At 42.2% G+C, this 25,878-nt stretch overlaps 1 protein-coding gene, 1 long non-coding RNA gene and 1 other non-coding gene across 3 annotated transcripts in view; all 3 read right to left on the bottom strand.

Moving 5' to 3' along the window:
• LOC147129212 (uncharacterized) overlaps window positions 1-13,831 on the bottom strand; it is a 52,151-nt gene extending 38,320 nt beyond the window's left edge. The window contains exons 1-2 of the long non-coding RNA XR_015082738.1: window positions 13,488-13,831; window positions 12,823-12,878 (exon numbers count right to left, since the gene is read on the bottom strand). This is a non-coding gene — a long non-coding RNA (uncharacterized LOC147129212). The remainder of the gene's footprint in view (window positions 1-12,822; window positions 12,879-13,487) is intronic.
• A 2,366-nt stretch (window positions 13,832-16,197) lies between these two features.
• fbxw10 (F-box and WD repeat domain containing 10) lies at window positions 16,198-21,665 on the bottom strand. Its single transcript, XM_086017728.1, has 12 exons — window positions 20,733-21,665; window positions 19,963-20,136; window positions 19,324-19,454; window positions 19,153-19,254; window positions 18,757-18,863; window positions 18,062-18,265; window positions 17,857-17,978; window positions 17,357-17,511; window positions 17,144-17,286; window positions 16,788-16,949; window positions 16,545-16,717; window positions 16,198-16,440 (listed from the first exon to the last, which is right to left on the bottom strand). Exons 1-12 carry the CDS (start codon window positions 21,214-21,216, stop codon window positions 16,211-16,213), a joined length of 2,187 nt encoding a protein of 728 aa, XP_085873854.1. The 5' UTR covers window positions 21,217-21,665; the 3' UTR covers window positions 16,198-16,210.
• Window positions 21,603-21,673, bottom strand: trnag-ccc (transfer RNA glycine (anticodon CCC)). The gene has a single exon. It is a non-coding gene; the product is annotated as a tRNA-Gly (tRNA).
• Between the last annotated feature and the right edge of the window lie 4,205 nt (window positions 21,674-25,878).

Here is a 25,878-nt window from a genome sequence, read left to right as displayed (position 1 = left end):
ACAGGAATTCAGAGATGACATCTTTTACATTACACTGATAATCTATTGAAATATACTGTTGACTAGGGTCAGCATTTCAAAGAAAGGTTTGAAAATAATGTTTAAAAAACAACGTGATGGTTTCAAAGGAAGGGTTTTCGCATTTCAAGCCTGGGTTAAGGTTTCAAACAAGGCTTAGTTAGGGTTTCAAGGTTAGGGCTATACATTTGGCAAAAGGAACATTGTGAAAAATTCTTGAATTTTCTATCTGGATAAACAAAGGTTCAATAAATAAATTAGGGATTCAAGACAGGATCTGGGAATTCAAGGCAGGATTAGGGTACGATGTTATGGATTAAGGTGGAGTTAATAAATTGTGTTTCAAAAGTGAGTTATGATTTCAAAAAAGGGTTTCAAGCAAGGTTGGGGATTCAGGGTAAGATTCGAGCTAAACATTAGGGTTGCAAGCTTGGGTCAGGTTTTCAATGAAGGGTTTCAAGTCAAGTTAGGTTTCAAGTTTGGGTTACTTGTCAGGATTAGAGTTTCAAACTACGGTTTCACGTTTGGGTTGGATTTGGGTTGGAAGTAGGGTTTCAGATCAGGGTTAGGATTTTAAAATAGAGTTTCAAGCCTGGGTTAGGGTTTCAAGCAGAGTTGAGGGTTTTGGTCCTCAGGAAGTATTATATGATCTAATATCGGACTACACAATTTGCAACATAATTCTAACATCATCAAGTTAACAGCAGCATGTCATACATACTGATATATACAGTACTTGGTGTAGCAACATGTGGCCCATCATCCATACACATTCTAGCTGACTAGTAAGTGTAAACAATTGTATGTTTGTCACCAGGTGACTCCTCGTGTTATAAAGTGACAACAGAGCAAAGCCGCTCCATTCAAGTCATCACTTAGGCCGTGATGCCCGACGCGGAGGAATTATTCATAAGTCATTTACGACCCGTCTCATAAGATCAGCGTGAGTGGCTGTTTATGGCCCGCTGTGATTCTTAGCAGGCTTGTAAAAGAAACTCTGGGTTGGTGGAATTCACTTAAGTTAACAAGGGGCAGGCGGGCTGAGGTGAGAGAACACATCTCGCTTGCACGGGGAAAGCAGAGGGCCAACCGGTGGGACGACTGGTGTGACAACGTTCATCCATACGTTCATTAATCAATAATTTGTCTTCGTCCCATCTATACATCCATCGATCATTCATACCATTATATAGTCACACATATTTACAGTTATCATTCATCCATTTATGACTCAAACATCAATCATCACTCATCCTCTGATCTGTCTGCATATCCATCCATCTATAAAATAAGTCACCAGTGCATCCACCAGTCTAGTTAGCCATAGAAACAAGTCAAATGTTTTGGCTACACTAGAAATGATAAATTAAACTATTTAGATTTGAAATTCCTTGGGTGAATGTCATTCATGGTTTAGAACCAGTAATACTTCATATAAGCTTTACATTATATATAGCTAAATGTTATGTTAAGCAGTACCTTATTTTCCGTCTCATACGTCAAGTACCGTATACAGTAGTACTGCTGTAAACATATCACGGCCACTCCGTTGCTGTCTGAAATGCAAGCCGACCTCAAAGGGCAAACGTGGTGCAGACTTCAATTTTTGAAGACAGGGCGAACCTCCGAGGAACTTTTTCTCCATCGATAATTCAAACAAACCAGTGGCCCACGATCTTGCGTCCAGCTGGCACAGCCCGTGTAAACAGCGCAACCAAGAACTCCTACGTAGTGGCGGCAGAAAGGCCGCATCTGGGTTCGGCGTGTCAAGAAAAACCTGAGATGTTTGCGATACGGACGCCCGGGATGGTCCTTCCCAACAGTCGGGAAAAATAATCCGTAAATGTTTACTTCTGGGAACGTCCTCGCTCGAGTGGCATGAAGACATGACGGCTCGTTCTGATCCGTCCCAAATGGGCACGGCGTCAACGCGACGGAAGGTGAAAACAAATCCCTCTTCGCTCTCATGTGAACCTAACTTTTCCCACATGGAAAGACAGACATTCCGGGAAAAGTCTGGCTCGGCCGAGAAGCCTCAAACCTGAGATTTGGTTGGTGATACTGTATGCTGGCAAAGAAGGCGCTCATGTCCTCGCCCACAGAGGACAACCCTTAGCCAAAGCGACGCTACACCTGGCTTTTATCAACATGTAGAAAAGTCATTTGTTGGCATCTGGTCACGTCCATGACAACGAGGCCTATTATAAACAAGGCAAACATCCAGAAAGTCTCAAATTAGTGTCACGGATCATTAGACACTTAATGTTTAACTCCTGTAACCAAGAAACAATGTTTTTGTGAGATGATTCAAAACACGTAGATCCATATGATTTTGGTTCTTAAAATAAGACTTTTGAAAAACTCAGGATTTCTATGGAGAGAGGAAATTCCCATTTTTGGGCATTCTTGTTTGACATTGCAGTGTGACAGAAGACACCAAAACCACTTTTTTCATGTTGCTGACTGAAACTGACTTTGGGTGCTCAATTGTTCCATCACAAGAAGAATCAAGGAAATTACAAAATTAACTCTTAAATGGGAGCTTTATATCAAAGTGGAAGACTTACTGTGTTTTTTCAGGCATGGCCTTCCATGAATTTTTTTGTTGGTTCTTCAGGGGCTGAATTAGTCTTTATTCGAGTTTTACGTTTCATGGCAAGTTATAAAATGTCACCATTGTGGTCCGCCCACACGCAATGCTGAAACTGAAATAGTTCACAATCAAGTGCCATCCAATTGTTCAGTATTCAGTATTGGTGGTTCAAATCATACAAATAAAATGAAAATTCAGTCTTTGAAGGACCTAAGATATATTCACAGGGATTTTACTAGGATACAAGTTCAGTTGTGACAGAACAATTTAAAAAATGAGGAAAGTTGATCACCAAAGGCATGGAATGGTTTGCAAACCAAACTGCAACTTGGAGGTTGGTATCATCTAAAAAATGTGCTCCATAGCCTAAAATGGCAGAAGACTTCCAGGGTCTTTTTGAGACTTGTTTTCGTGTGTCTAACTCATAATAGACATGCCTATCAAATTTCACATTGCTAAGTGAAAACTAGCTTCAGGGGCTGAATTTAAAATAAAAATGTGGTTATTTGAGTTTTGTGTTGAGTCATCAAACTTTAAAAAAAGACTCTTAAATGGCAGTTGTGTATGTGACACTTTGAAGCTGAAGAGTGCTGCAAAGTCAGCCGTAAAAAATGGATGGGATGAAAGCGTCTAATCTGCGGGGGGCCACAAAGCACAAAAAAAGCAGATAGGCGTCATGGTAACAGGGTCACTCTCAGCTCTACAAAAAAAAAGGCCTCATACTGACTAATGTAATTTAAAGGAATGTAAACATTGCAATACTGTATGCATACGCTGTTTAGACAAAAGTATTTGGACGCCTACAGGAAAGTGAGCCCGACGAGTGTGCAGCACTTAAGAGGATTTAGAGTAGAGTGGCTAGACAGAAGCATTTTCTTAGAAGAAAGCACATTGCAGTCCTCTTCGAGTTTGGCCAAAAACACCTTACGGACTCTCAGACCATAAGAGAGACAATTCTGTGGTCTGATGAGACAAACATTGAATTCAGAGACTTGAATCTGAACAGCTCTGCAAAGCTCCCCATTCAACCTGATGGAGCAAAAAAAGGTCGCCTACTATAAAGAGGAACGTTGAAAATGCCTAAGACAGGTATGCTAAACTGTGGCATCATGTTTAAACAGACTTGAGGCCTTTAATTTTTTCAAATATGATTTCTTAGTTACTTTCCATGCTTTCCAGATGCACTGTATGTGAGTTGAGCTGAAAAACCTGATAATTAAGGAGATGCCTTGTGATATCTTTGAATCAAAAGGTTGTTTTCAAGGGACCACCTCGCACCACCTGTGCAATGACAGTGCAGTGTGAGTCGCGAAACCGGATGCTCAGCAACGGTTGCTGGTCTTTTTACTGGCACGGATTTACCCGTCCACTTATCATTCCCAAGCCATCAGCAGCTCGGCTGGCGAGCGACACTGGAGAGTGATTTCTAATACGCTGCACGCAAAGCGATGACAACACACACATGGAGATTAATGGAGCAGCTCTGTGTTCTTTTTTTCTGTGTGAGTTGGCCCACTAAATGGACTTGATCACCACACAGCAGTCCAGTTCCAATCCCCTTTCAAATTTGATTTAAAAAAAGAAAAGTTGCACTCTGATGAACGTAAGCATTTTTTGTCTTTCAACACTGAGGATAAAGATATTAGCCCTGCCCCCCCAAAAAACACTTATCTCCAAAGTTAATTTATTAAAGAAATCTCAATATCCCCCATTTTTTTTATTTTTATGTCCAATTTTATGCATTTTCTAAATATTTTTTTCATCCACAAGAAACATGTTGCACTCACAAAACAAAAAATATATATATTTTAATGTTTTTTGTTATTTTTAGCCATAGCAGAAAAAAATGCACAATTTTAGTTCTTTGATACGTTTTTAAAAGGTCTCATTTTAAAAGGGGTTCACTTTAAAATTCGTTGTCCTTTATTATGTCATGGATGATTTTTTTCATGTATTTTATCTACCATTAATGCACAAATCCCCACAAAAGACCAAATAAAAAAACTCCCATTTTTGCATGTTTTATTTTTATCTATAACTCAGAAAAGCACATAGCAGATTTTAGTTCATAATTTTTCAAATGTATTATTTTTACTGGGCACATTTTATGTGGCATTGTTCTTTTTATGTCTTCATTTATTTTTATATGTTTTTGTTCTTTTAATTTTAATTAATTTTTCAAATGTATTTTGTTTTAATAAGGCTCACTTTAAAATGTGCTGTCGTTCTATCGCTGGATAAAAAACATTGGGTATGCTTTGCTTTGTTTAATTCTTTTCATTTTTTAAAAAATGCTTTACTTAATTTGTGTCACTTTAAAATCTGCTTTTTCATTATTAATTAAACACACCTCCGATCTTATTTTTTCGCTATCATTCCAGAGAATTAGGAGTTACTGTACACGATTTTTATTGGACAGCGGTTAGGCTCCACCTCCTCTCATCCAAACATGGTCACATACTGCATATACGCAGGTGTCTCTTTTTCACTGTAGACGATAAGGGAAGCATATTCTTATTAATAATAATAATATTGCTATTAGTATTCACGAGTGCACAGAAAGCAAGTTGTTGTCTTGATTTGTTTTGACAGTTGGCAACAATAAGAAATGCGCCTTAGCATCGCCTCCAGTGGGGCCCAACAACGACCCTCATCGAAAGTATGAGCAATCATGGCCAACATCTTCGGACGTGTCTAAGACGTTTTGGGGCACCGCTGACAAACAAGATGTCAGCGTTCAAGTTGTGTTTATCTCCGTGGACGCTCCTCGCACCGTGGCTCTGCTCCAGCAACAAACGCAAGAGATAAACCTCAGTAGAGACATTGTGAGGATGAGGAGAAACAGCTAGTGGAATGTTTGGAGTGCACAAGCAGGGATTTAGCGTAGCATGCCTCAATGCTAATGCTTTGGCTCCAGGTTGTTTCAAAGCGTAACCTTTTACGTGACAATGTCCAAGTGCCTGTAAAAGCTGAAATATGCTCTTTGTGAGCATTGGCATTCCTGCCAGGAAAGTATTATGAATAATGCCACACACGCACAAGCACACACGTGCAGAGCATTAGCAAAATGGCAGTTTGTTTCATTTTATGTCGGATGCACGTGAAGCCCAAGCATCGCTCATCAAGTGGCAGCAGCCAGCGGCTCGTTCATGCATGCGGCTGATGCATTAGCATCCCTCCTCCTCATGAATGGCACAAAAGATATTATTAAAAAACATGATGTAATATTAAATCTTAACGAGCAGCAGAAAAATGGCTTGGCTACACTTCGTCCATTTTATACACCACCTAAAAACACAGCAAAGCAGACCGAATGCTTCGCTTTGTCCGCTGGAAACATTGCTGTCCAAATGAGAAAACAACAGGTTTGAGAACAGATTTTTGCAATCTATTCAATATGCAATACTGTCCTGAGTTAAACAAAGCAAAATAAAAGCAAATTCACATGCAACAAACTACAATGTGAATAGAACCCTCCAAAATCACCTACATCTCCATTTTTTAATTATTTCAGTTTTTTTTTTATTTTGTCACATTTAGTTTTTATTCTTTCTTCCTTTCTTTACTCCCCCACAAAGTTCAAACTTTCTTGTGACAACCGCACCACCCAATCGCATACAAATATGGTCATGTATGTAAAAACCCACAAAGGCATCACCATGCCAATGTGAGGACGTCATCAGGAATGCAACAACAGCATTCAAACAACTACAACGCTCATAAAGAGTCTAAGCTTTACTTTGACCAACTTCTACAAAGTCATCATAAAAGTCTGTCTTATGGCCGCATAAAGGAGGACGAGTCTGGAGGAAGCGTGCGTTCACATTCCACTCTGCGATGATGTGTGTATTCCCTGCGACGTTTATGGCTTGCCGTAATGGATTGCGGCCTGTTAAAGATTCCCTAACTGCTCCGTCCTTTAGTGCCAAGCGGATTTGCGTTTGGCACGCCGCCTTTTCTCTCCCGAGAGCGCTACAATTTCAATTAAGCGCTACCAGTGCTTTTCCCGCTGCCTCGTAACTTGATTTCTTTTTTTTTTTTCTTTTTTTTCTCATTTTCACGAGCCGCAATAATCCACAGCCTCTTGCCTTTACCTGAAATAGTTTCTTTTATCTTCTATCCATTTGTGAAAAGCTCCATTAAAGCTGTACATGTGTACAAAAGTATTGGGACATAACTCTCAATTGACTAATGGATCAATCAGGATGGACTACAACTCTAAACTCGACCATCTAAGCGGCAAAGTCACACATCAAGTAAGTTTGGTTCAAAAGTCACAGGTGAACAAACGTCTACTGTCATGCCTCAAGAGTACCAATTTGGGCGAAGTTTCAGTATAAAAGGGGCTAAGCGTTCCCGGCTTGCTCCAAAAAAACGGCGGACTCCAATGATTTTGCGAATCGGGAGACACACCGGAAACCCTGCGGACAACAACACACCGACTCTAGTGAACTGGACCACAATGGCAACACAAGTCCACAGAAAATTTAATTTATTACCACAATGACATAACGATAAGAGGTCAAAATCTCACAAACAAAAAAAAAATGACGTGAAATGAATCAAAAGGACACATTGTCTGTCATAAGAACCGATGAGGTATTGAGATTCGGGAACAACAAAAGAGTCTCATCCAACCCTTCATCACAAGGTCATGTCCACCTAGTACTGGTCCGTTCAATCCGTCCTCAACAGTGGAATATAATTAAATCCTTGGTGTTATTGTTCTAACCCGTTTTCAATCCTATGCTCTGTTGACAGCGTGAAACATTTGGCAATGACACCGTTTGTGCGTCCAAAATGCAAAGCAGACATGATGAATTAGAGGTAAGGGACCGCATCCATCGTGATGCATCGCATTGAAATTCTTCCGCCAAGACTGCCCTGCCACCAGATCGAGTGGGAAGTGGCGCTGGGGGTGGGGTGATGAATGCCCCTTCACGTCACAGACCTAAAGTGCTCTCATAGATTACAGCAACACGCAGGACGCCGTCTGACACGAATGCGTCGGGATGACGGCTCATCTTTCTTCCTGCTCGTCTTTCTGTTTTGTTTTGTTTTGTTTTTATCGATATGCCAAGGACCTTTGGACAAACAGGTTAAAAATATCATCCAATCACTGTCTTGTTGATGGTCAGACAAGATGGAGTGAAGGACAACCAAAAAAGAGGTTCTAAAAACACTAGAGGAGACCTGGTTAGGTCAGCATCGGGGTGTGTGCACCTGACTGTCCTGGCTAAACCTTGAAAGAATGTCTCATGGCAGTTGTCTTGGGTCTTGACTTGACAACAAAAAAACAGTGAGGAACATGTGCTCGCACTCGTCACTTGTCAGAAAATAGACTTTACGGATCATGAGTGACTGAGCCGCAAGTGCGACATCTGCTTGCTCGTGTCGCGTCTTGACATTTCACTTCTGCTGATCCCTTGATTCCTCCACGACCCAAGGTTGCATCTTCACCAGAGCAGCTGGAAGCTATTGAGCTGGCAGCAGAATGGCTTGATGGACTAACAAGACGTTTGCAGGATCAGAACAGCTATCTATCTGCTTATCCTGGTCCCGGAATCTATCCCGGTTTACTTCGGGGCTAGAACTGGGGTATACATCAGAGTTGTTTGAACCCAGAATATCTGACCCTGAGGCTAAACGCTAAGAGCCCTTAGAATCTTTCAGTTAAAATCATTCTGAAGTCGACGATCCACGTGTTATCGTCAGTTTAGCCACTGGACTAAAAAAAATGGTTACTTTCTTTTCTGCTTTTAGGGAAAAATATTGGCACCCTAGAAGCGAGTCTGAGTGTTGGTTAAAACCAGAAGCACCAGCATCAGCCCAACCCTTAACCCCAACTCTAACTCCTAAACCTCAACCCCATCCAAAACCGCAGCCTTAGCTCTAACCTCAACCCATACTCTGACTCTGTGATTCTTCTTTTAACAAACCCACCCCAGAATTCTGCTGCTACATTTTTAAAAACAATTTGACTTCATTGTAGTTGTAATCTAAAGGCCTTCTTTTTGGGGCAGAAGTGAAGAGCATCTTTTTGGATTCAACGCTAAAGGAATCGACCAGGGGAAATTCTACAATTCCACCTTCTACAATCTGGCCAGATAACACTCATCAGGGCCTGGCCTGCCCTAGTATTGCACGCAGCTTTGTCTCATCTCAGGTCAAGTCAGATTCTTGCCTGTGAAGTTGTTAGTTCCATCTTCAATTGGCACATTCTTGTCTTTGGGTAAATGTCCTCAAATTTTTCCAGTTTTTTCGGGTTGTTGTTGTGACACATCGTGGACGGGATGAGCAATGTCCCGTCTGAGAACTTCTGGCACCCGCGATGGCAGCTTCATTCTTCACCGCGACCGCTCTCCTATCCTCTGCACGCCTCCTTATCATTTTCCCTCCAAAGGCTGTCACCGCTTCCCTCCCGCCCCAAACTTCCCCTACCTTCCCTCTGTGCTCCGTCTTCCCTTCTGTCAGCGGGACGCCGACAAACGCCGACTGCAGTGTGTGGGCGCTTTGTGATAGTGGTTAATAGACGGGGCAGGATGAAGCTTTGCGTCCCGCTGTCGCAAAATTGCCATTTGTTTTGTGCGGGATCGGCGAGGGGATCTGGGGTGGGCTCCCACGGGATGTGACGGACTAATGTATCACTACAAAGCCATTAGGCACTCTCAGCAGGAAAATATCCAATCGTGGCATCTACTCTGTACTGATTTCACACTATTCCTGAGCGTGATAACTGCATCCTTTTATGACTCTTTTATGTGGCTGGAAAATTGGACAACAGATGTTAATTACAATCCTTCAGCAGGATTTGACAAGGGAAGAAATGGACAGTAAAATAGAATCCGAGCATCTTCCAGCTTGTAAAATGGAATCTCACTTAAGTCAACTCAGCTTTATTTATTGAGCACTTTGGAAAAACAACCTCATCTGAAACAAAGTACATTAATAAGATTGTGAACTGCCTTATTTTAGAAGGGTCAATTTCTTTACGAGTAAGTTGTACACTAAGAATCAATTGAGAGTGAGTAAATGTATGATGTTTGAATGGATAGATTAATAGATAAAAAGACGGTCGAATGGATGGATGTATTAAAGGAATCAATGTGTGGGTGGACGGGTAGATGCTTCATGGATGGATGAATGAATGGACAGATAGATGGTTGGATGCATGAATGGATGAATAAACAGATTGTGGATGATCCGTGGCTGAATGGGTAGATGAATGACGGATGGTTTAAGGATCGATTTATGATTTATCAATTGATGAATGAATGATGACTGGATGGACGGTTAAGAATGCAAAGACTGGATTCAAGAATGCCCTGATAGATGACAAGTTGGTGGATGAATGATGGATGGATGGATTGTGGATGATTGATAGATGGATCAAAAAGTGGGAGGGTGAATGGCCGATGGCTGCGAAGCTGTATTGGTTGCTGGTTTGATCGATTGAAGAGTTATTGATGAATGAATGTGACTGGGTGGATTGGTATACGGAGATGTGACTGAATGAACGGATGAATGTTTGTATTTAGCATCGAGGTGTAAAAGTGCAAACAGTACCACTGAACGTTCTAAAATGACCATTATTTTTACATCTTATATTTCTAAATGACATATAGTTGATTTTACTTTTCAGATGACGTCGATGGCAGCGTTGGTGATCCCTAGCGTGTCATTGCGGTAATAACGGTCAAAATCGACAATTTCTCAACCTGCCGGAGTTATTTTTTTTATGCGTTTGTGCAGTTAATTCAAACCATGTGAAGCTCCACTGAAGGGCGGCAAACCACAACTCCCAATCTGCAGAGAAGCCGCCGTCTGATGTGGCCTCGTCGGGACGCTCGCTACACAAACACTCGGGGAATGAAAAGATGTTTCCAGACTATCACAGGGTGTCGGATTTCCTCTGTTTGGGAAAGAGCTCTCCCTAAAATGCTCCTGGAATCTACTCGCTTTCAATCCATGAAGTCCTGAATTTGTTTGTCTATTCAAACTTTACTTTATCCAACATTTGGGAAGGACAATTCTAACCTTGTCATTTCTACTTTGCGCTTTTATTGTTGAAGAAAAGCAGTGTGCTAACCAAAGAGCCGTTTTAAACGCTCGTATGTGTTAAGACAACAGCTGCACCAGAATCACTTACGTATTTTATCTCACCTGATACTTTTTTTTTACCCCAGTGAGAACTGTAAATGTGTTCTGCTCAGTATCTGACATTTTTGTACCCAAATTTCGCACATTATCCACTTTTCCCCCACCCTAAATTAAATCCCTAACAGCTATTACAGATGTGAGGGCGAAAAGCTATATTTACAGTCTTATTTTTCAAGGAAAAAGTATTAATCTTTCAAAAATATATTTGTATATTTAAATGAAAAAAGTCATTGTCATTGAGAAAAAAACTGTATTTTTTTTAGAACAAAAATGAAATCATATAAGAAAAAGTTGCGCTAGCCTATTGTGGGTTTTTTTCATCTAGAAAAAAAAACTCTAAGGAAAAAAGCCATGTATTTTGGCTTAGGATAAAGGTGAAGTTTGTAAGAAAAAAAGTGCAATGCATAAATAAATACAGGAGAACCAAGTAATTATTTGATTAGGAGAAGTGAGGGAAAATAATCAAAGCAACAGTTTGTCAAGTGGGTAACATTAAATTGAATCATCAAAGTTTACTGCCATCCTGCGCCCACATACAACAAATTAAACTTTGCAATCTAGTGTCACAAATTTGCCTAGTATAAAAGGTTCGGATTTTGTCGAACAAAATCACCAGCACAAATTTGTATTTGAAGGAGACCTGAAAAAAAAAAATTCCTAAAATGACCTTTTTGAACCAAAAAGGCTGACATCCTATGTCTTTTCAAGCATGCTCCCTTGAGACATTTTTTTGGTCAACTCTTAACTGACAAGCCTACCAAATTTCACGTTGCTAAGCGAGACCAGATTTGGGGGCTAAGTTCTTAAAGTTAGTTTGGGGATTTTGTGTAGTCATTGTCATCAATCAAAATGTTTTGCAATGTAGCTGTCCATCACTCTAGTACAGCATTCAAATTTGGTAGCAATCACACAAAATCTCTCAGAAACGTTTTTCTTTTAAGGATCCCTGGAATTGTTCAAAATGGCTGTTTCAAGCCAAAATGGCCGACTTCCTGTATCATTTCAACATGGCCCCTTGAGACTTTTTTGTGTTTCCACTCATGAGCGACACGCCTACCAAATTTCATGCTACAATGTGAAATTGGCTTTGAGAGCCGAATTTTTTATTAATTAATTTTTTAAATTACAACATGCTCAGGCCCTAATAAATATTGTTCGCCGCAGTGAACTCCATCATGTAAATCAGTTGACACCTTACAAAAAGATCGCACACGTCAGTCGGGGCCAAACAGATGTATGGCACTGCGTCATTAATCAAGAATGCTCAACACCTCCAACCCCAATCGTGTGCAAGCATTTGAGTTTTGGGACAAACCAACTAACAATAAAAGAAATGTCCTTAAAATGTCGAGGAAAGCCAGTAGTCAAGAAACGGATTACTGTCCTCATTTGACATAAGAAAAACAGGCGACACATTGGAATAATTAAAAGAGGGTGTTGGATGAAGTGGTCTGTTTAAACAGCTGTAGATGAAATCGACGGCCACGACATTTTGGGTCGTTTCGAAGTTCAAAATGAGTCGCCGAGGACTCGCTGACACCATTGTCACCGGGCAGGTGTTACTGTTTACCATCATCTTTTTCAAGTGACGGACAGCTGATGTAAAGTGAGGGAAAAGTCAAACCTAAGGGCTACACACAGAAGATCAGCATGTCTTATTATTATCCTATGCTGCAATTATGTTTGTGAGCATGAGGCGGCTCAATGTTTAGTATAAGCATGACTGTGGTCAGAAGGCCTTGTGTGCTGCACTTTCACAAGAATTCTTTATTTTTAAACAGAATTACTTTTTCCCTGAGAAAAAGTAATTTTACAAAAAATGTTTTTTTCTTTTTTGGGGGGTACGGTGGAGGGAGTGGCATTTTGGCAGAACAAAGTCAGAGTATGTTAAAGAAAAACGTTCATGTAGCTCATCAAATACTATATTCTGTTCTTGGTCTAGTAACTGACAGACAAAAAGTAATTGTCGACTTAACATTTTAACATTTGCAACTTTCACCAAGTGTTTAAAGAAGTAACTTCAAAATAATAAAAGGCGTCATCAACCTTACCTTGGACGTCGCTTTTCGTGTTGTTTTCATCTTTGGCTCATTGTTTTTGTCTTTGGCTTATCGGTGGAAAAACAAACAAGAACACAGTGGAAATATATGAAAACTTGAAATCAAACAACCTAATGAACAAGTCATACGTTTGTAAATTGTGACAGCAGAAATTTATCGACATATCGTTTGACCCAAGGTATGTGCTTCCAGGCCACAAACATCTTGCTGAGGTCACCTTGCTGTACCTGTACAACTCTACTTAAGAATAAAGCATGAGTGAAATTGCAAAAGACATGAACATGCCGAGCAATGCAGTTTGACAGCTGTTAGTTTATTTTTGCACATTTTAAATGGTGGGGGTACAACATTCAAAGCGTGTTTGTTATCAGTTGAATAATGCCATTAAAATGAATCAAGTCGGTCAGCCCTAGTTTGTCATATACAAACTCAACTGTTATCTTAAAAATGTCAACACATTTTGTGTTGGGGGGTCATTAAAATATATTTAATTTTTGAATTCGAGCTGAAAAATCTAGATGACAAGGAAAATGACAATTATTTTTCTGACCTAGTCTGACCGCTCGTTGATCGTCCATTAGCATGAGCAATGTCATTAAAACTGCAAAGAAGAGGTGACACATGAAATGTCACCATGCTTGAGGAAGTCCACTCACCCTCCATGAATCGCCTTCTTGTTCCACGGGGGCCTCCCCCAACGCCCCCAACTGCACCAAATGACCTCCGCACGGGGAAGTTTTACGCAGCTGCCCTTTGACTCTCACGTCTCCGCATTTACGCGTGAGAAAATAGCGAAATTATGACTACTTAACGCTGGTCGCCGTGTGTCTGGAGCTGTTGGCATTGACAGCGTGAGTCGGAGGCGGCCCCATAATGAACCCTTTCACACGGCCTGGTTGTTACATTTTTTTTTTCTCCCTTCAGGAGAATAAAATGCATATAGCGACGACATTGAGACTGATTACAAGGTTATGTTTCAGTGTATCTGTCAAAAATGCAAATAGAGCTATCACGCTTGGTAATACAGTCAAGGATTTCAGGCCTGTCAGGTAAGTCTGTAGCTAAAGATGGCCCCCTAGTGGACAATGCAAAACGTACACTTCTAGCTGTGGAACAATCAAGATTGCAATGTGACATGTGCCCCAGTCTCCAGCGTTTAGTCGTACTTTGCCTCAAATGTGACACCTACAAATGAAACCTTGAAATGTGACCTAATTTTCCGATTTATTGCGAGATGCATTACTACAGTCTTCAAATGTGACCTTTCAAAACAGGTTTACAAATTCAGCCTTCCAATGCGTCCTACAAAAGCTGCTTTCCAAAGCGGCCTTCATATACAATAAAAAAAAAATAGCCTTCAAATGCAGCATTCCAAGGAAGGCTTTGAATGTATTCTACAAATGCAGCAATCTATAATTGCTTGCCTTCAAATGTGACCGACAAATGCCGCTTTCAAATGCAGCCTTAAAATTAGCCTTTACTTGCAGCCTTCATTACGGTCATCCTTCAAAGATCTTCAAATATGGGCTATAAATGTTGCCTTCCAATGTAATCTACTAGTGTGTTTAATAAATGTGTTTTTTTTTAATGAAGCCAGCCTTCCAGTTTAACTACAAACACAGCAATCACGTGAAGCCACCTACAAACACAGCTTTTCAATGTGGCATTTTTCAAATATTGTCTTTAAGTGTGGCCCTAACAAAATAAGCCTTCAAATACAGCCTACAAATGTGACTTTCTTCACCCCTTTTTCCAAGTTCCCCACTACTATCACTCGCAGCCTCCACTATCCCGAGATCCTTTGCGCTCCACTGACCCAGACAAATGTCACTTTCAAATGCGTGCTGAATTGACAAAGATTTGTTGGGCAAAGCTTGCCATTGACACAGCGTGACCAAAAACGGGGGGGGAAATTAATTTGACAAATGAACTGTGATGCAAATGTGTGATGCCTTTGGCGACGGGGATCCACAGAGGCGGGGTGCGCAAAAGATTCCTTCTTGATCCTTTGACCCTGAAGACCTTACCTGTCAATTATGTCAAACTTTTGCCTCATGCATACATAAAACCAGAGCCTTCTTTTCTGAGTGGGATTTTGCACTTATTATCCTTGGACAAGAGCCCTCATACCTAGCTCTTTGTTGTTCCCAGCTGTTCCGATGCTGTCAAAGAAAAAAAGGGGGTTGCGGGGTCCTTCCACCCCTGATCCTCAAGTCTAATGACGCCCCGGAGGCAGCGGGCCAAGAGGGCAGCGTGGCGGTGGGGGGCAGAGGTCGCCCCATCGCTCTGATGATGACTTCACTTCATCTTCCACCAGAAGCTGAAGAGATCTTCAAAAGATGCTTTCGGGGATGACTTGTGAGGAACGGCTGAGAACTTTCCGGTTCAAACGGCAGGTGATCGGTGGCCGGGACAAATGATTATAAATGACTTGGGATCACAGACTTTCCACCTCAACTACCCACAAAGACAGGAAATAAATATTTCAGTAAAATTTCTTGAATGGAATGAATGGAAGGACAATTTGTCTATTTTTTTTTTTTTTTTTAATGGGGAGAGATGATGGAAAAAAGTGAATAAAAGAATCAACAATCTAGCATTCAATGATACAATACTGACATCTATTGGCACTTTGATGAACTATTGTAGATTATTGTTTGAGCGTGTGAATACAGAGAATCAAGTATAAAGTCAACTATTTTGATATTCCAATAATATTCAAGCCGTAGCTGTTGTGAGGAAATGCCAAAACATCCAATGACTGACCTTTGATTTTCCTCCAGATAAAGACCAATATTTAAATAGTAAGAATGCGTGTTTGGACTGAGAATAGCTCTCACATCCCAAAGGGGCTGCACGTTTTGTCCTTTGACGGAGTTGTGATCCGTTGAGAAAGGGCGACGCTGTTATGCACCACTAGGCTGTGAAATTATCTGATTATACAGAATTGTGTTTTAATGGCGCTTAATAGCATCATCATTTCTTGAGGAATCAGAACTCGAAATGTGCAGCTTCATTGGACGGTTGCGGTATTACTTTGTTCATATTTTCCGGATAATATTGTTATAGTATTGATAATATCGGACTTCAATGGCCAGTAAAACAATCACGTTTTGGCATTACATCAAAACACTCCTCATATGCTTTGATATCCTTAGTTAATATATTTAAAGGACACGTTATGCCACGGCTTCGGCAGCTGTGTCAAAATGACTCCTTCACTCAGGAACGTTGGGCAGCCAACCTGCCAAGTCATTGGCTAAAAAGTTTCTGTGGGTGTGGTTATGTTAATTAGCCCACGTCTTTGCGGAAATGCACAACAGCTCGCTTTACAGACACACATAATTAAAAAATTGACTTTAAACAACACAACAAACCTTCACATTGTATTCCTGCTAATCGCACGATCTCTCAGCACATGGGATAGTCTATTTGTCGAACTTTGAGTGGCAGGCCGCTGAGGGTTCCGGACGGATGTCAAGGGCCGGCGGCGGTGGCAACGTAGCGGGCTGGTCTGCGAGCGGCGGCTGCCGTGCTGCTCCACGCGGCCCGTTTGTTGGCCGGCGTCGGGCGTCAAAGGTTTAAGCAGGCTTCTCAAGTGCTGCGTGACTGCGGGAAAACACAAACTATTAGAGCAGACGAAACGCGACGGATCCTCAACATCACATCAGCCTTGTGATCGCACGCATCGTTTACTTGGAACGGTTATTCACCTTGTTCTGTGGTTACGTGATTTGCCGTGGCAGAGCTGGAGGGAAGGTCCGGCTTTGGCGGCGGCGGCGAGGCGTCCGAACCGGAACTTGCCTCGTCTGCCGGCTCATCGTAATCCCAGAAGACTTTCGCAAACTGGTAGAGCTTCACACAGGAAGTGGCATTGACTAAAATGCTGAAGAGGAGGAAGCCGATGAGAGCCTTTTCAAAATAAAGTGCGGAAAGCGTCAGTACGTGAGGCTAACTTGTTCTCGCAGAAGTGCAGCGACAGCATGCGACCGGTGGTCTCGGCCTCCACCACGATGGTTCTTAGGCAGTCTCCTGTCAGGAAGTTGAAGATGCGGATCTTTCCGTCCACGCAGCCCGTGACCACTCGAAGGTAAGCCAGCGTCAGAGACTTGACCTCCCTGGAGAAATCGCCAATCACAGTCGGAGGAGATGCATTCATTCCGCACAAGGGCTTCCTGCCTTCAACCCCAAGCATGGCTAAAAACCCTAACTTCAAAACCGTAAATGTTAGTTTGAAACCTTAATTTGCATGGATCTTTCTGATGAGGCCCTACATGATTGATTGATTGACTCCTGCCTGGTCAATGCTTACTTTGGGTGACTGACGGTCATGAGGCATCCTTTGGTTTCACATCTGCTGCTCCAGGCCATCACCTGACCGTTGGTGTCGGCGGACAGGAGGTGCCACTCGTCTACAAACATGCATCGGACCGCGCTGTTGTGGGCGTCGATCACCTAGCCCCGAACGCGTATTAGCATCGAGCTCTGAGAGCGGGGTCGGCAAGTGGCGGTTGGAGACCCTCACCCTCAGCAGGGAAGCGTTCTCGGCATCCCACAGCTTGACGACTCCTCGGTCGCAGCTGCTGAACACGGCGGTGGCGTTGATCTTCACGCAGCGCACAGAACTGCGGTGCTTGAAGTTAAAGTCCTCCAGGTGCTTCTCTGTCTGCAGACTCCACACTGGCAGAGTGAGCATGAGTACAAAGATTAGGACAGAGCAATTCGTCTTCATTTATTTTCCAGTTGCAAACACAACTCAAATTAAAAAACACAACCGACCCCCAACCTTACAATCTAGCATTTGACCCAAGGGTAACATATAGACTGAACAAAAGGTGTCCAAAGACTAACCCTTGTGGGACCCCACATATCATAGCCATTTGTTCAGATTCAAAACTTGCAATCATCACAAATTTTAGGACGGTTCTATTGAATCCTAACCAAGTTTTCAGCCTGTTCATCAATACAAAGTATATTATGATCAACTGTATCAAACACGCACTATTTACCTTATTTAATATTTACCTTTGGCGGTGCAGTCTTTGGCACCTGACACGAGTCTATCGGCGTGGATGTCAAGGCAGTTGATCATGCTAGAGTGACCATATAACACCAACACACATTGGTCTGTCCTCACGCTCCAACACCTACACATAGCAAAACAAATTGGTGGATCAGACCTGATTCAAAATGGCCGAGGTAGCCAGTAAGCGGACGCCATGACGTCCACCTTATGCTGGTGTCGCAGCTCGCCGTGATGACCAGTTGGCGCTCGGGGCATAGCAGGACAACACGGATGCTGCCCACGTGACCCTTCATCAGCCCAACCTGCTTGGTTGTGGTCCCCACGTAGAGTAGACGCACGGCGCGGTCCTTGGACGCTGAGCTCAGCATGGGCCCGCCCTTGTAGTCTACCACGCGGTGGGGGTCTTCGCTGAAAAAGTCAACATACCACCATGACATGGTGAGGTGGTCAAAATAATGGCCTGGTCCTTCTGTTAGAACAGCAAAGTATGGACCACACCACATAGGACTCACTCCGTTCTTTCATCCGGCCTGTTGCATTAATTTTGTATTTATTAGGGATGTAACAATTAATTGAAAAATCGATTTTAAATTGATTAATCGATTCGAGAATTCGATTAATCGATTCGATAATATGATTAAATTCATCTAGTGGATGGCTGCAGAACCACACTAGTGGACAGAGACAAGCATGGTAGCAATTTTTTTTCAAATCGAATCGAATTGAACATCGGGAACTGAAAATCTAAAATCGAATAGAATCGAGTGGAAAGTTAAATCCCTAATATTTATTCTTTTTTTTAATTTTTTTTTTTACTAAATCTCTACCTGGCTCATCCCTGAAAAATCAAATGTGACAAAAGAACAGTTTGCCCATCCCTGATGAAAGAAGATGCTTACCTGTCAATCAGCACTGAAGTGAAATATGCGCCGCAGTAAATGTTGCGCTCCTCCATCCGCACCGTCTTGGTTTTGACGTTGGCGTAGGCCGCTTCAAAGGGCCACTTCTTCAAAAACACAACCACACATTCATGTCGTAAAACGTGTTTCAATTGCAAATGTCATTCAATCATCAAGTGTCATCTAATTAACATACTAGCAAATTTAGTGTCGTTTTGATGATAGCAAATGAACTAACCAAGCTTGGTTTTCACATAATTATGCTAAGTGGCTAAAAGACGATTATATTAAATAGCTAAATCATAATCATGGTAAGAAGTGTAGCTTTTGGGTCATCATGCTCAATAACATACCAAATAATAAGTGTTGTTATTCTATTGTTTTCCAATGCCTTACATGTGATGACTTCACTTCCCCACTCTCGTGTTGCTCCGCCGGCACCTCGACGTCCACCATCCTGGCGTAGGAAGGGCTGACCATATGAACGCCTTTGTAGCGCTTAAAACCAACACGTGTCAGAACACCACCGCCACCAACCGTAATCATCTGCTCCAGCACCGCACCCACCTTCATCATGGCCTCCACCTGTTCCTGGTAGAGCTTCCTGAAGCGCATCTCCTCCATGGTCTCGCCCGCCAGGTTCTTCCACTGCTTGCAAACCTTCATGCAGCGCTTCAGCATCGCCTCGTCGAGCAGCCCTGACTCCACACACAACGTTCACATATAATCCGAGCTGACTTTGGATCAAAGGTGGGTTATTCATATAGACGAACAACCATTCACACTCTCATGCACACCTGTGGATAATTGGGTCACAGGTGAGCGGGAGTCTATTTTACAGTCTTGGGAGCAGCTGGGTTTGTGCTCTGTGAACTCTGCCTAGCGACAAGTGACGCAACAAAATTGAGGGTTGGAGCCATTTTAAGTTAAAGGATGTCTCTAAAATGATCAATCGATTTAAAAATAGTTGTCGATGAATTGTTGCAGCTCTTCTTCTTAACCAGGGTTATTTTCCGAGTAACTGTCGACTATTGTCTGTTTGTGATCACTGGGCTGCTGTGTTAGTTAGCAGACCGCTGCATTCCGTGTATCTACTTCACTATGCAATTTCTCCCCGTCCTTGTTGGTTGAACCTTTGGGGATGTTATGGAATGGCAAATCAAAACATGTAACACGTGAGAGTGCCTAACGTGGATGTGGACGTACCCAAAATCTTCTTGGACAGGTCAGCGGAAAGGCCACCTATGAAGTCTCGGGTTCTGCTGAGTCCTAACGAAGACCTCGAAGATCCGGGAGGGATTGGGACAACAGGAAGAACAGCATCCTTCGTTGAATCATCCTTGCTGGTTGGGTTGCGTTGTTTACTAGAGCTACTCTTCACTGCAAAATACATCAGAAATACAATAATTGAATAATGTCTTCCGTGAAGCAGCATGTGGCTCAGTTGATTTTTTTTTTTTTTACATAACTGTAAGCAACTGTGTGTTTGTTATCCTGACTCTGCTCGATGTTTCAAACAAGCATGACAGTAGACGGTGTACTGATTTCTATGCATCAAATGCAATTTCTCCTCTTTCTGGGCAGGAACGAATTCTAAAAACAACTCAAGGGCGAAACAGTGAATGTTGACTCAGTTTTGGGGTGTTTTTTATGAACTGTATAAGCATCAACTGCCCATGTGCTAAACAGAACTCCTTGTGCAAAGCATTCCATGCATCTGCTCAATAAAATTTCTCAACTTTCTTGTCAGAAATAAATGATAATGTCTGCGTTCAAATTTGGCTTGTGTAAAAAAAAAAACCCAATACGAATCATTGTGTAGTAGCTACCGTGCTGGTCTTGAGACTTTTGCACACGAGCAATTGGTGCAATTTCTACTCTTTTCTGCTCGGCATGAACTTCGGAAAACGCTCTCAGATTCTGGTCCTTTTGTGTAAATAATAAAATGAACGTATGTCGTATATTTCAAACCTCACCTTCCAGCTGTCGCTGAAGCCTGCTCACCACCACACCGATGAGATTTTTGGCCATACTCAACAGTTCCGGGTCGCACCGCAGCAGCAACAGGCAAAGGTAACGCGTCTGGACCCATTCCGGGCTGCTGTCGAACCATTCCCAGATCTCCCGAATCAAGAGCGACGGCCGCGTCTTGCGGTCGAGCCGCGCGTAAAGCTCCGGCAAAGTCTTTCCTTTGGTCGGTGTGAAGCTGAGCAAGTTCCACGATGTGAGGCGCAGCGACCTCTGGATGTTTTCCAACACCGGCACGCTCCCGCAACGCACCAGTAATCCCACAACGAAACTCCGGCGGGACTCGTCCGAAATCTTCCACAGATTCAGCGGCGTAGGCGAGGTCTGGCTTGTTCTGGGGTCGGAAAAGAGGCAGGACGGGCATATGCCACACGGCTCGTCCGCGTTATTACACGCCGGCTGGCGGGCTGGAGACCTCTGAGACTCGGACATTTGGACTGGCTTGTTTGGGTTTGGGTTGGAAGCGTAGTTACCAGGCAATGCTCGTTACTACGACACATGATTCTTTTACGGTGTGTGCGCATGTTTGGAATGCATTTTAAATGACTTTGTGTAAAGTTTAAGTGTAACTCTTTAACGATTACGTTCAATATGTGTGTTAATAGGGTCTTGATGATGTACACGCAGTCGCTACACAGTACACGTCACGCTTCAAAGGTGACGACTGCAGTACTAATTCGGGCTTTTTAAAAGCGAGAATAGCGATTCGAATCATGTCGTGGAGCTGTTTTAACATGTCAAATGTATCCATATCCTGTAGGGATTTTTTTAGAATGACGTTGCTGAGAAAAATATAGATTTAGCGAAAAAAAAATACGTGCGCCGCCCGGGAATCGAACCCGGGTCGCAAGAATGGGAATCTTGCATGATACCACTACACCAGCGGCGCTGTCTGAGTCAGCCTAGTTTTCTACTTATGAAGAAATCTCCTTAATCTTTTAAATTTCTTCCACTTATAATAAAACGCATTCATCAAACATGCCACCCATTTTGGAAAGCGACTCCTTTATTCCGGACGTCTCCGTGCTTCGACTTTCCCGTGACGCAGTTTCATTACACCATCTTGGTCAGGGCTCGTCGTTACGTCATCGATATTCGCAATGCATCACAATCACAATACGTTTCTTCGTGGCCTTGGATAGTTTGTCAATTCTTTAAAAATCAATAATGGTAAAAACGTGATTATAAACAGCTGCAAAAACGCAGGTAAACAATGTCATCGTAACATTGTAATACGTTGCTGCACAAAATGTTAAATCAGTATGAATTGTTCAGATTGACCACTAGATGGGGTTATTATGCTATGTATGAACACTTAACCTCTTAAGCCTCTCCCGGGCCCTTGACTGCAGAAAGGATCAGTGAAATATTAAACTCATCACTTTCCCCACTTGAGCGCCACCTTAGCTCGTACTATTGCTCCGCAAAGGTTTAGGCAGTCGGGCGGTTCTTATTTTATTTGTTGAACATTTTTCACTTTCAATCTGAAAGGCTTCTCCAGTTAAAGAATAGAGTCCCTCTACTCGGCGGGTGAGTTCAACTATAAATTTGTGGTCAGCCTAAATTTTAAAACCTTAGAAGCCTATAGTATGAAAGGTGGGAAATGTTAAACAAACAAGAACAGCCCAATTGCTTTTATTGAACCTTTCCAGATGACACGACTAGAGGACTTAGAAGCTACACAGACATCTTGCTTTTAGTGTTATGGTTTAATAGTGGTAAGCACGTCTCCCTCACAGTTCTACAGGTTCAAAATCTCTGCACCACCCATCCAGTGTGGAGTTTGCCTGTTCTTGTGCTTGAGTGTGTTTTCCCCAGGTATCCAACTTGTTCCCACTTTCCAAAAACATGCATTTTAGGTTAGTTGAAGACTAAATTGTCCATAGGTGCAAACATAAATATGAATGATTGTCTATTATTGCCTTGCGATTGGTAAGCGACCAGTCAAGGGTCGACCCTGCCTCTCACCTCGTGGATAGATGCATTATTGCTTCTAAGCAGCTGCAGGCCGCCTCTGCAATCAATTCTAACTTTATTACTTGGGCAGCCGCTTCAAAATTTAATGTGATCGAGATGAGGCGGTGAAGTTATTTAGGGGTTGACTAGCTCAATTGTCCTCAGTTCAGAGGCCAGACATTTCCAAAAGGTCACGCTTTTTAAGGGTTAATGGATGTCGCGGCGTAAAAAGTCAAGTCGTGCATTTTTTAAATCAACGCGCAGATGTTATTTGAGTTTTAATTTACTAAAAAAACACACATGTTGCACATTTAGCGAAGGCAGTGCTGTGATGCTGCTTAAATCGCTCAATGGAAGCACTCAAGGTCAGTTAAGTGTGTGTTTTAACATACATTGCATAAAATTTGCATTGTTGTAAAGGCAAGGAAATGCATTCAATAATGAGAAAAGTGCAACCAATCTAGCAAGACACAACAAAAATCAAAAGAGGACCTATTAAGTTTTTTTTTTTTTTAAAAAAACATTAATGGCGACAGATGGTGTGGACTTGGAAGATTAGCAAAACTGTCAAATATCAATCAATAGTTCTTTTGTTTTAAATAACATTTTGGAAGGTTGATGGATTAGTTAAAGTGGCAGTCAACCCAAAAACGTTCTTTCCTATAATATGTTCTATGCACCTCCACTAGTCTCAACACGACATTCTGATTAATATTGCATTTGTGGAATATGAGTTAAGTGGTGAAATCTACCCGTTTTTGTCCATCTCAGGGGGCGGCCATTTTGCCATGTGCTGTCAACTGAAAATGACATGACAGTTGCTCAGGACTCAGGTAACAACCAATCAAGGCTCAGCTTCAGAAAACAGGTGAGCCGTGATTGGTCGTTACCTGAGCACTGAGCGACTGTCATGTCATTTTCAGTCAACAAGTGGCAAAATGGCCGCCCCCTGAGATCGACAAAAACGGGTGGATTTTGCTGCTTAACTCATATTCCACAAACACAATATCAATCAGAATTCCGTGTTTAGTCTTAGTGGGGCTGCATGGAACATATTCTAGTAAAGTAAATTTGGGGGCTGACTTCCCGTTTAAAAATGATTAGTGATCAAGCACCGACTTGAACTATTCACCAATTTAAGCACCACTCCTTTGCCCATCTTTTGTCAGATATCAATCAAAAACAAGAGAGCTTGTTTTACCGGACATGAATTGCTTATCGCCACCTGCTTTAATCTGACTCTGTAAATTGACAGAAGCGTGAATACATTACTTGTAATAAAAGTCTTATCAATAATTCACGCGGTGCAATTCTCCATTACTGTACTTTTTTTCCCCCCCTTATTGTTACTGTCTTTGCAAATGAGTGATTTCAACTTTAATCCTCCTGTTGTTTGCGATATAATTGCATCATCTTTTCTCAGAAATTGTAATTACTTCTTGGGTGCTTCTTATTTTGAGTCCCCTCCCCCGAGTGAGCTGTGCTCAACAATAAACAGTCACTTGCTTTGTGTGTACATATAAATATGACAGTGAACGGTGGGTCCTGACACACGAGACAGCGATGGTGCGTCATCTTTAAACGTTGGCAGATTTGACATGAAAGCCGATAAGATGACAGAAGTCTTGCCGCATTCACAGCAAAATGAGTGACAATTTTCATTGGCAATAGTCAGTGATTCGGACTGATTCCATCAAGAGTGTGAACAAATGTCAGCCTCCGTCATGGAAGAGCTTCCAGAAGTAAAGCTGGAATCACTTAGTCCTCAAAATCAAGAAGGTTCATGCTTTGGCAATGAGAAATAATCCCTGCTGGTTTTAGGTAAAAGAGTAATGAAAAGTGACTTGCTACTAAGTGACTTTAGGCCCTTCATGGAAGATGAGTAGGGAATGACTGACCTGTACTGAAGACTGACCATTAAAGAGCAAGTGATTTAACCAACCAATGATTGATGGTTGACTTGTTTTACGGGACATGAATTGCTGAAAGGTGGAATTAGTTAATCCTTGCTATTGGTTGAGCTCCACTAGAATCATGCATCGGGAAAGAAGGCACAACAGATGGTTGATGAGAGATTATCACGACGGGAAGAAGCGCCGTGAGGCCAATTAGAGGAGGGGATAGGGATACACAGATGGCAGGAGGACCAATGAGAATTCTTCGTACTTAGCCACTGGACACCGTTTGTAGTCCCATTTCATCCTGATGAATAGCAACAATGACGTTAGTTAGCATGATGAGATAAACCTTGGCTTCCTATCGTTTTATCAGATACACCTATCTGTCTCCAACCATTACGTTTCGAATGCTACAGAGGTAACCAAAATTTCAGAAACAGCACTAGCGTGATGCAGTGCACAGTAAAAAACGAAAAAAATCGATTTAATGGGAGTCATAACATTGAAGTGTAACAGCAATCGATCCATGATCAGATTACGGTCGTTAAAACTTGGCAGACTGTAAATTTTAATGTTTAATGGAATGTGGCGAGCCACTGGAAAAGCACTTTGCCCAACACTGGGATGACTGACAGTTCCATGGCAAGCAATATGCAAATTAACTCTTCGGTGGTCCCAGGTATGCTTTTGCTGTCAAGCTAATTGGCCAGTTAGCGCCCAAAATCAGCCATGCATCTGGATCAAAATGGACGGTTAGGAGTATAATGCGCGTTTGTCTTTATCCGTCAATCAACAGGCCGCATTGTTTCTAGCCCTGCTCTTTAGATAGTACCCTTCCAACACAACGGAAGAGTACCAAAAAAGTACATTTAAATAACAGGGCTGAATACATTAGGCCTGATTAGATTCTTAATATCTGCCCGTTCACAAGACAAATTTTCCACTCCCGAGCATCAACAAGTTCTTCCCGGCTGCGTTTTGAGCGCAAAGAGACAAAACTTACATCAGTCATCCTCCTCTTGGCTCGTTTCTTCTCTCCACGTGTCAGCCGGCGTCTCCCGGACCGTCACTGGGCCCGACAGACTGATGGACGGTCTGTCGAGGGAGGGCCGCTCGCAGCTGTCTCACTCGGGAAGCGTGAAAGGACTATTTCTTCTCATTAAGGAGATTTCCCCCTCCTCATGTGGCCCTTCACGCCGCCATGTGGAGGAATTTTTGATGGAATGTCTTTAATCACCTT

The sequence above is a fragment of the Filicampus tigris genome, chromosome 19, assembly GCF_054856515.1.
Source record: "Filicampus tigris isolate MCC_2025a chromosome 19, RoL_Ftig_1.0, whole genome shotgun sequence".
NCBI classification, from domain to species: domain Eukaryota; kingdom Metazoa; phylum Chordata; class Actinopteri; order Syngnathiformes; family Syngnathidae; genus Filicampus; species Filicampus tigris.
Note: the sequence above shows the minus strand (reverse complement) of the source record. Positions and strands in the feature narration are given on the sequence as shown.

Coding starts and splice junctions, on each gene's coding strand:
- fbxw10 (XM_086017728.1), bottom strand. CDS start 21,216: ATGTCCGAGTCTCAGAGGTCTCCAGCCCGCCAGCCGGCGTGTAATAAC. Junction 19,455..19,962: donor CCTGTCCAAGAAGATTTTGG/GTACGTCCACAT, acceptor GTGTGGAGTCAG/GGCTGCTCGACGAGGCGATG. Junction 17,287..17,356: donor AGAACGCTTCCCTGCTGAGG/GTGAGGGTCTCC, acceptor GTTCGGGGCTAG/GTGATCGACGCCCACAACAG.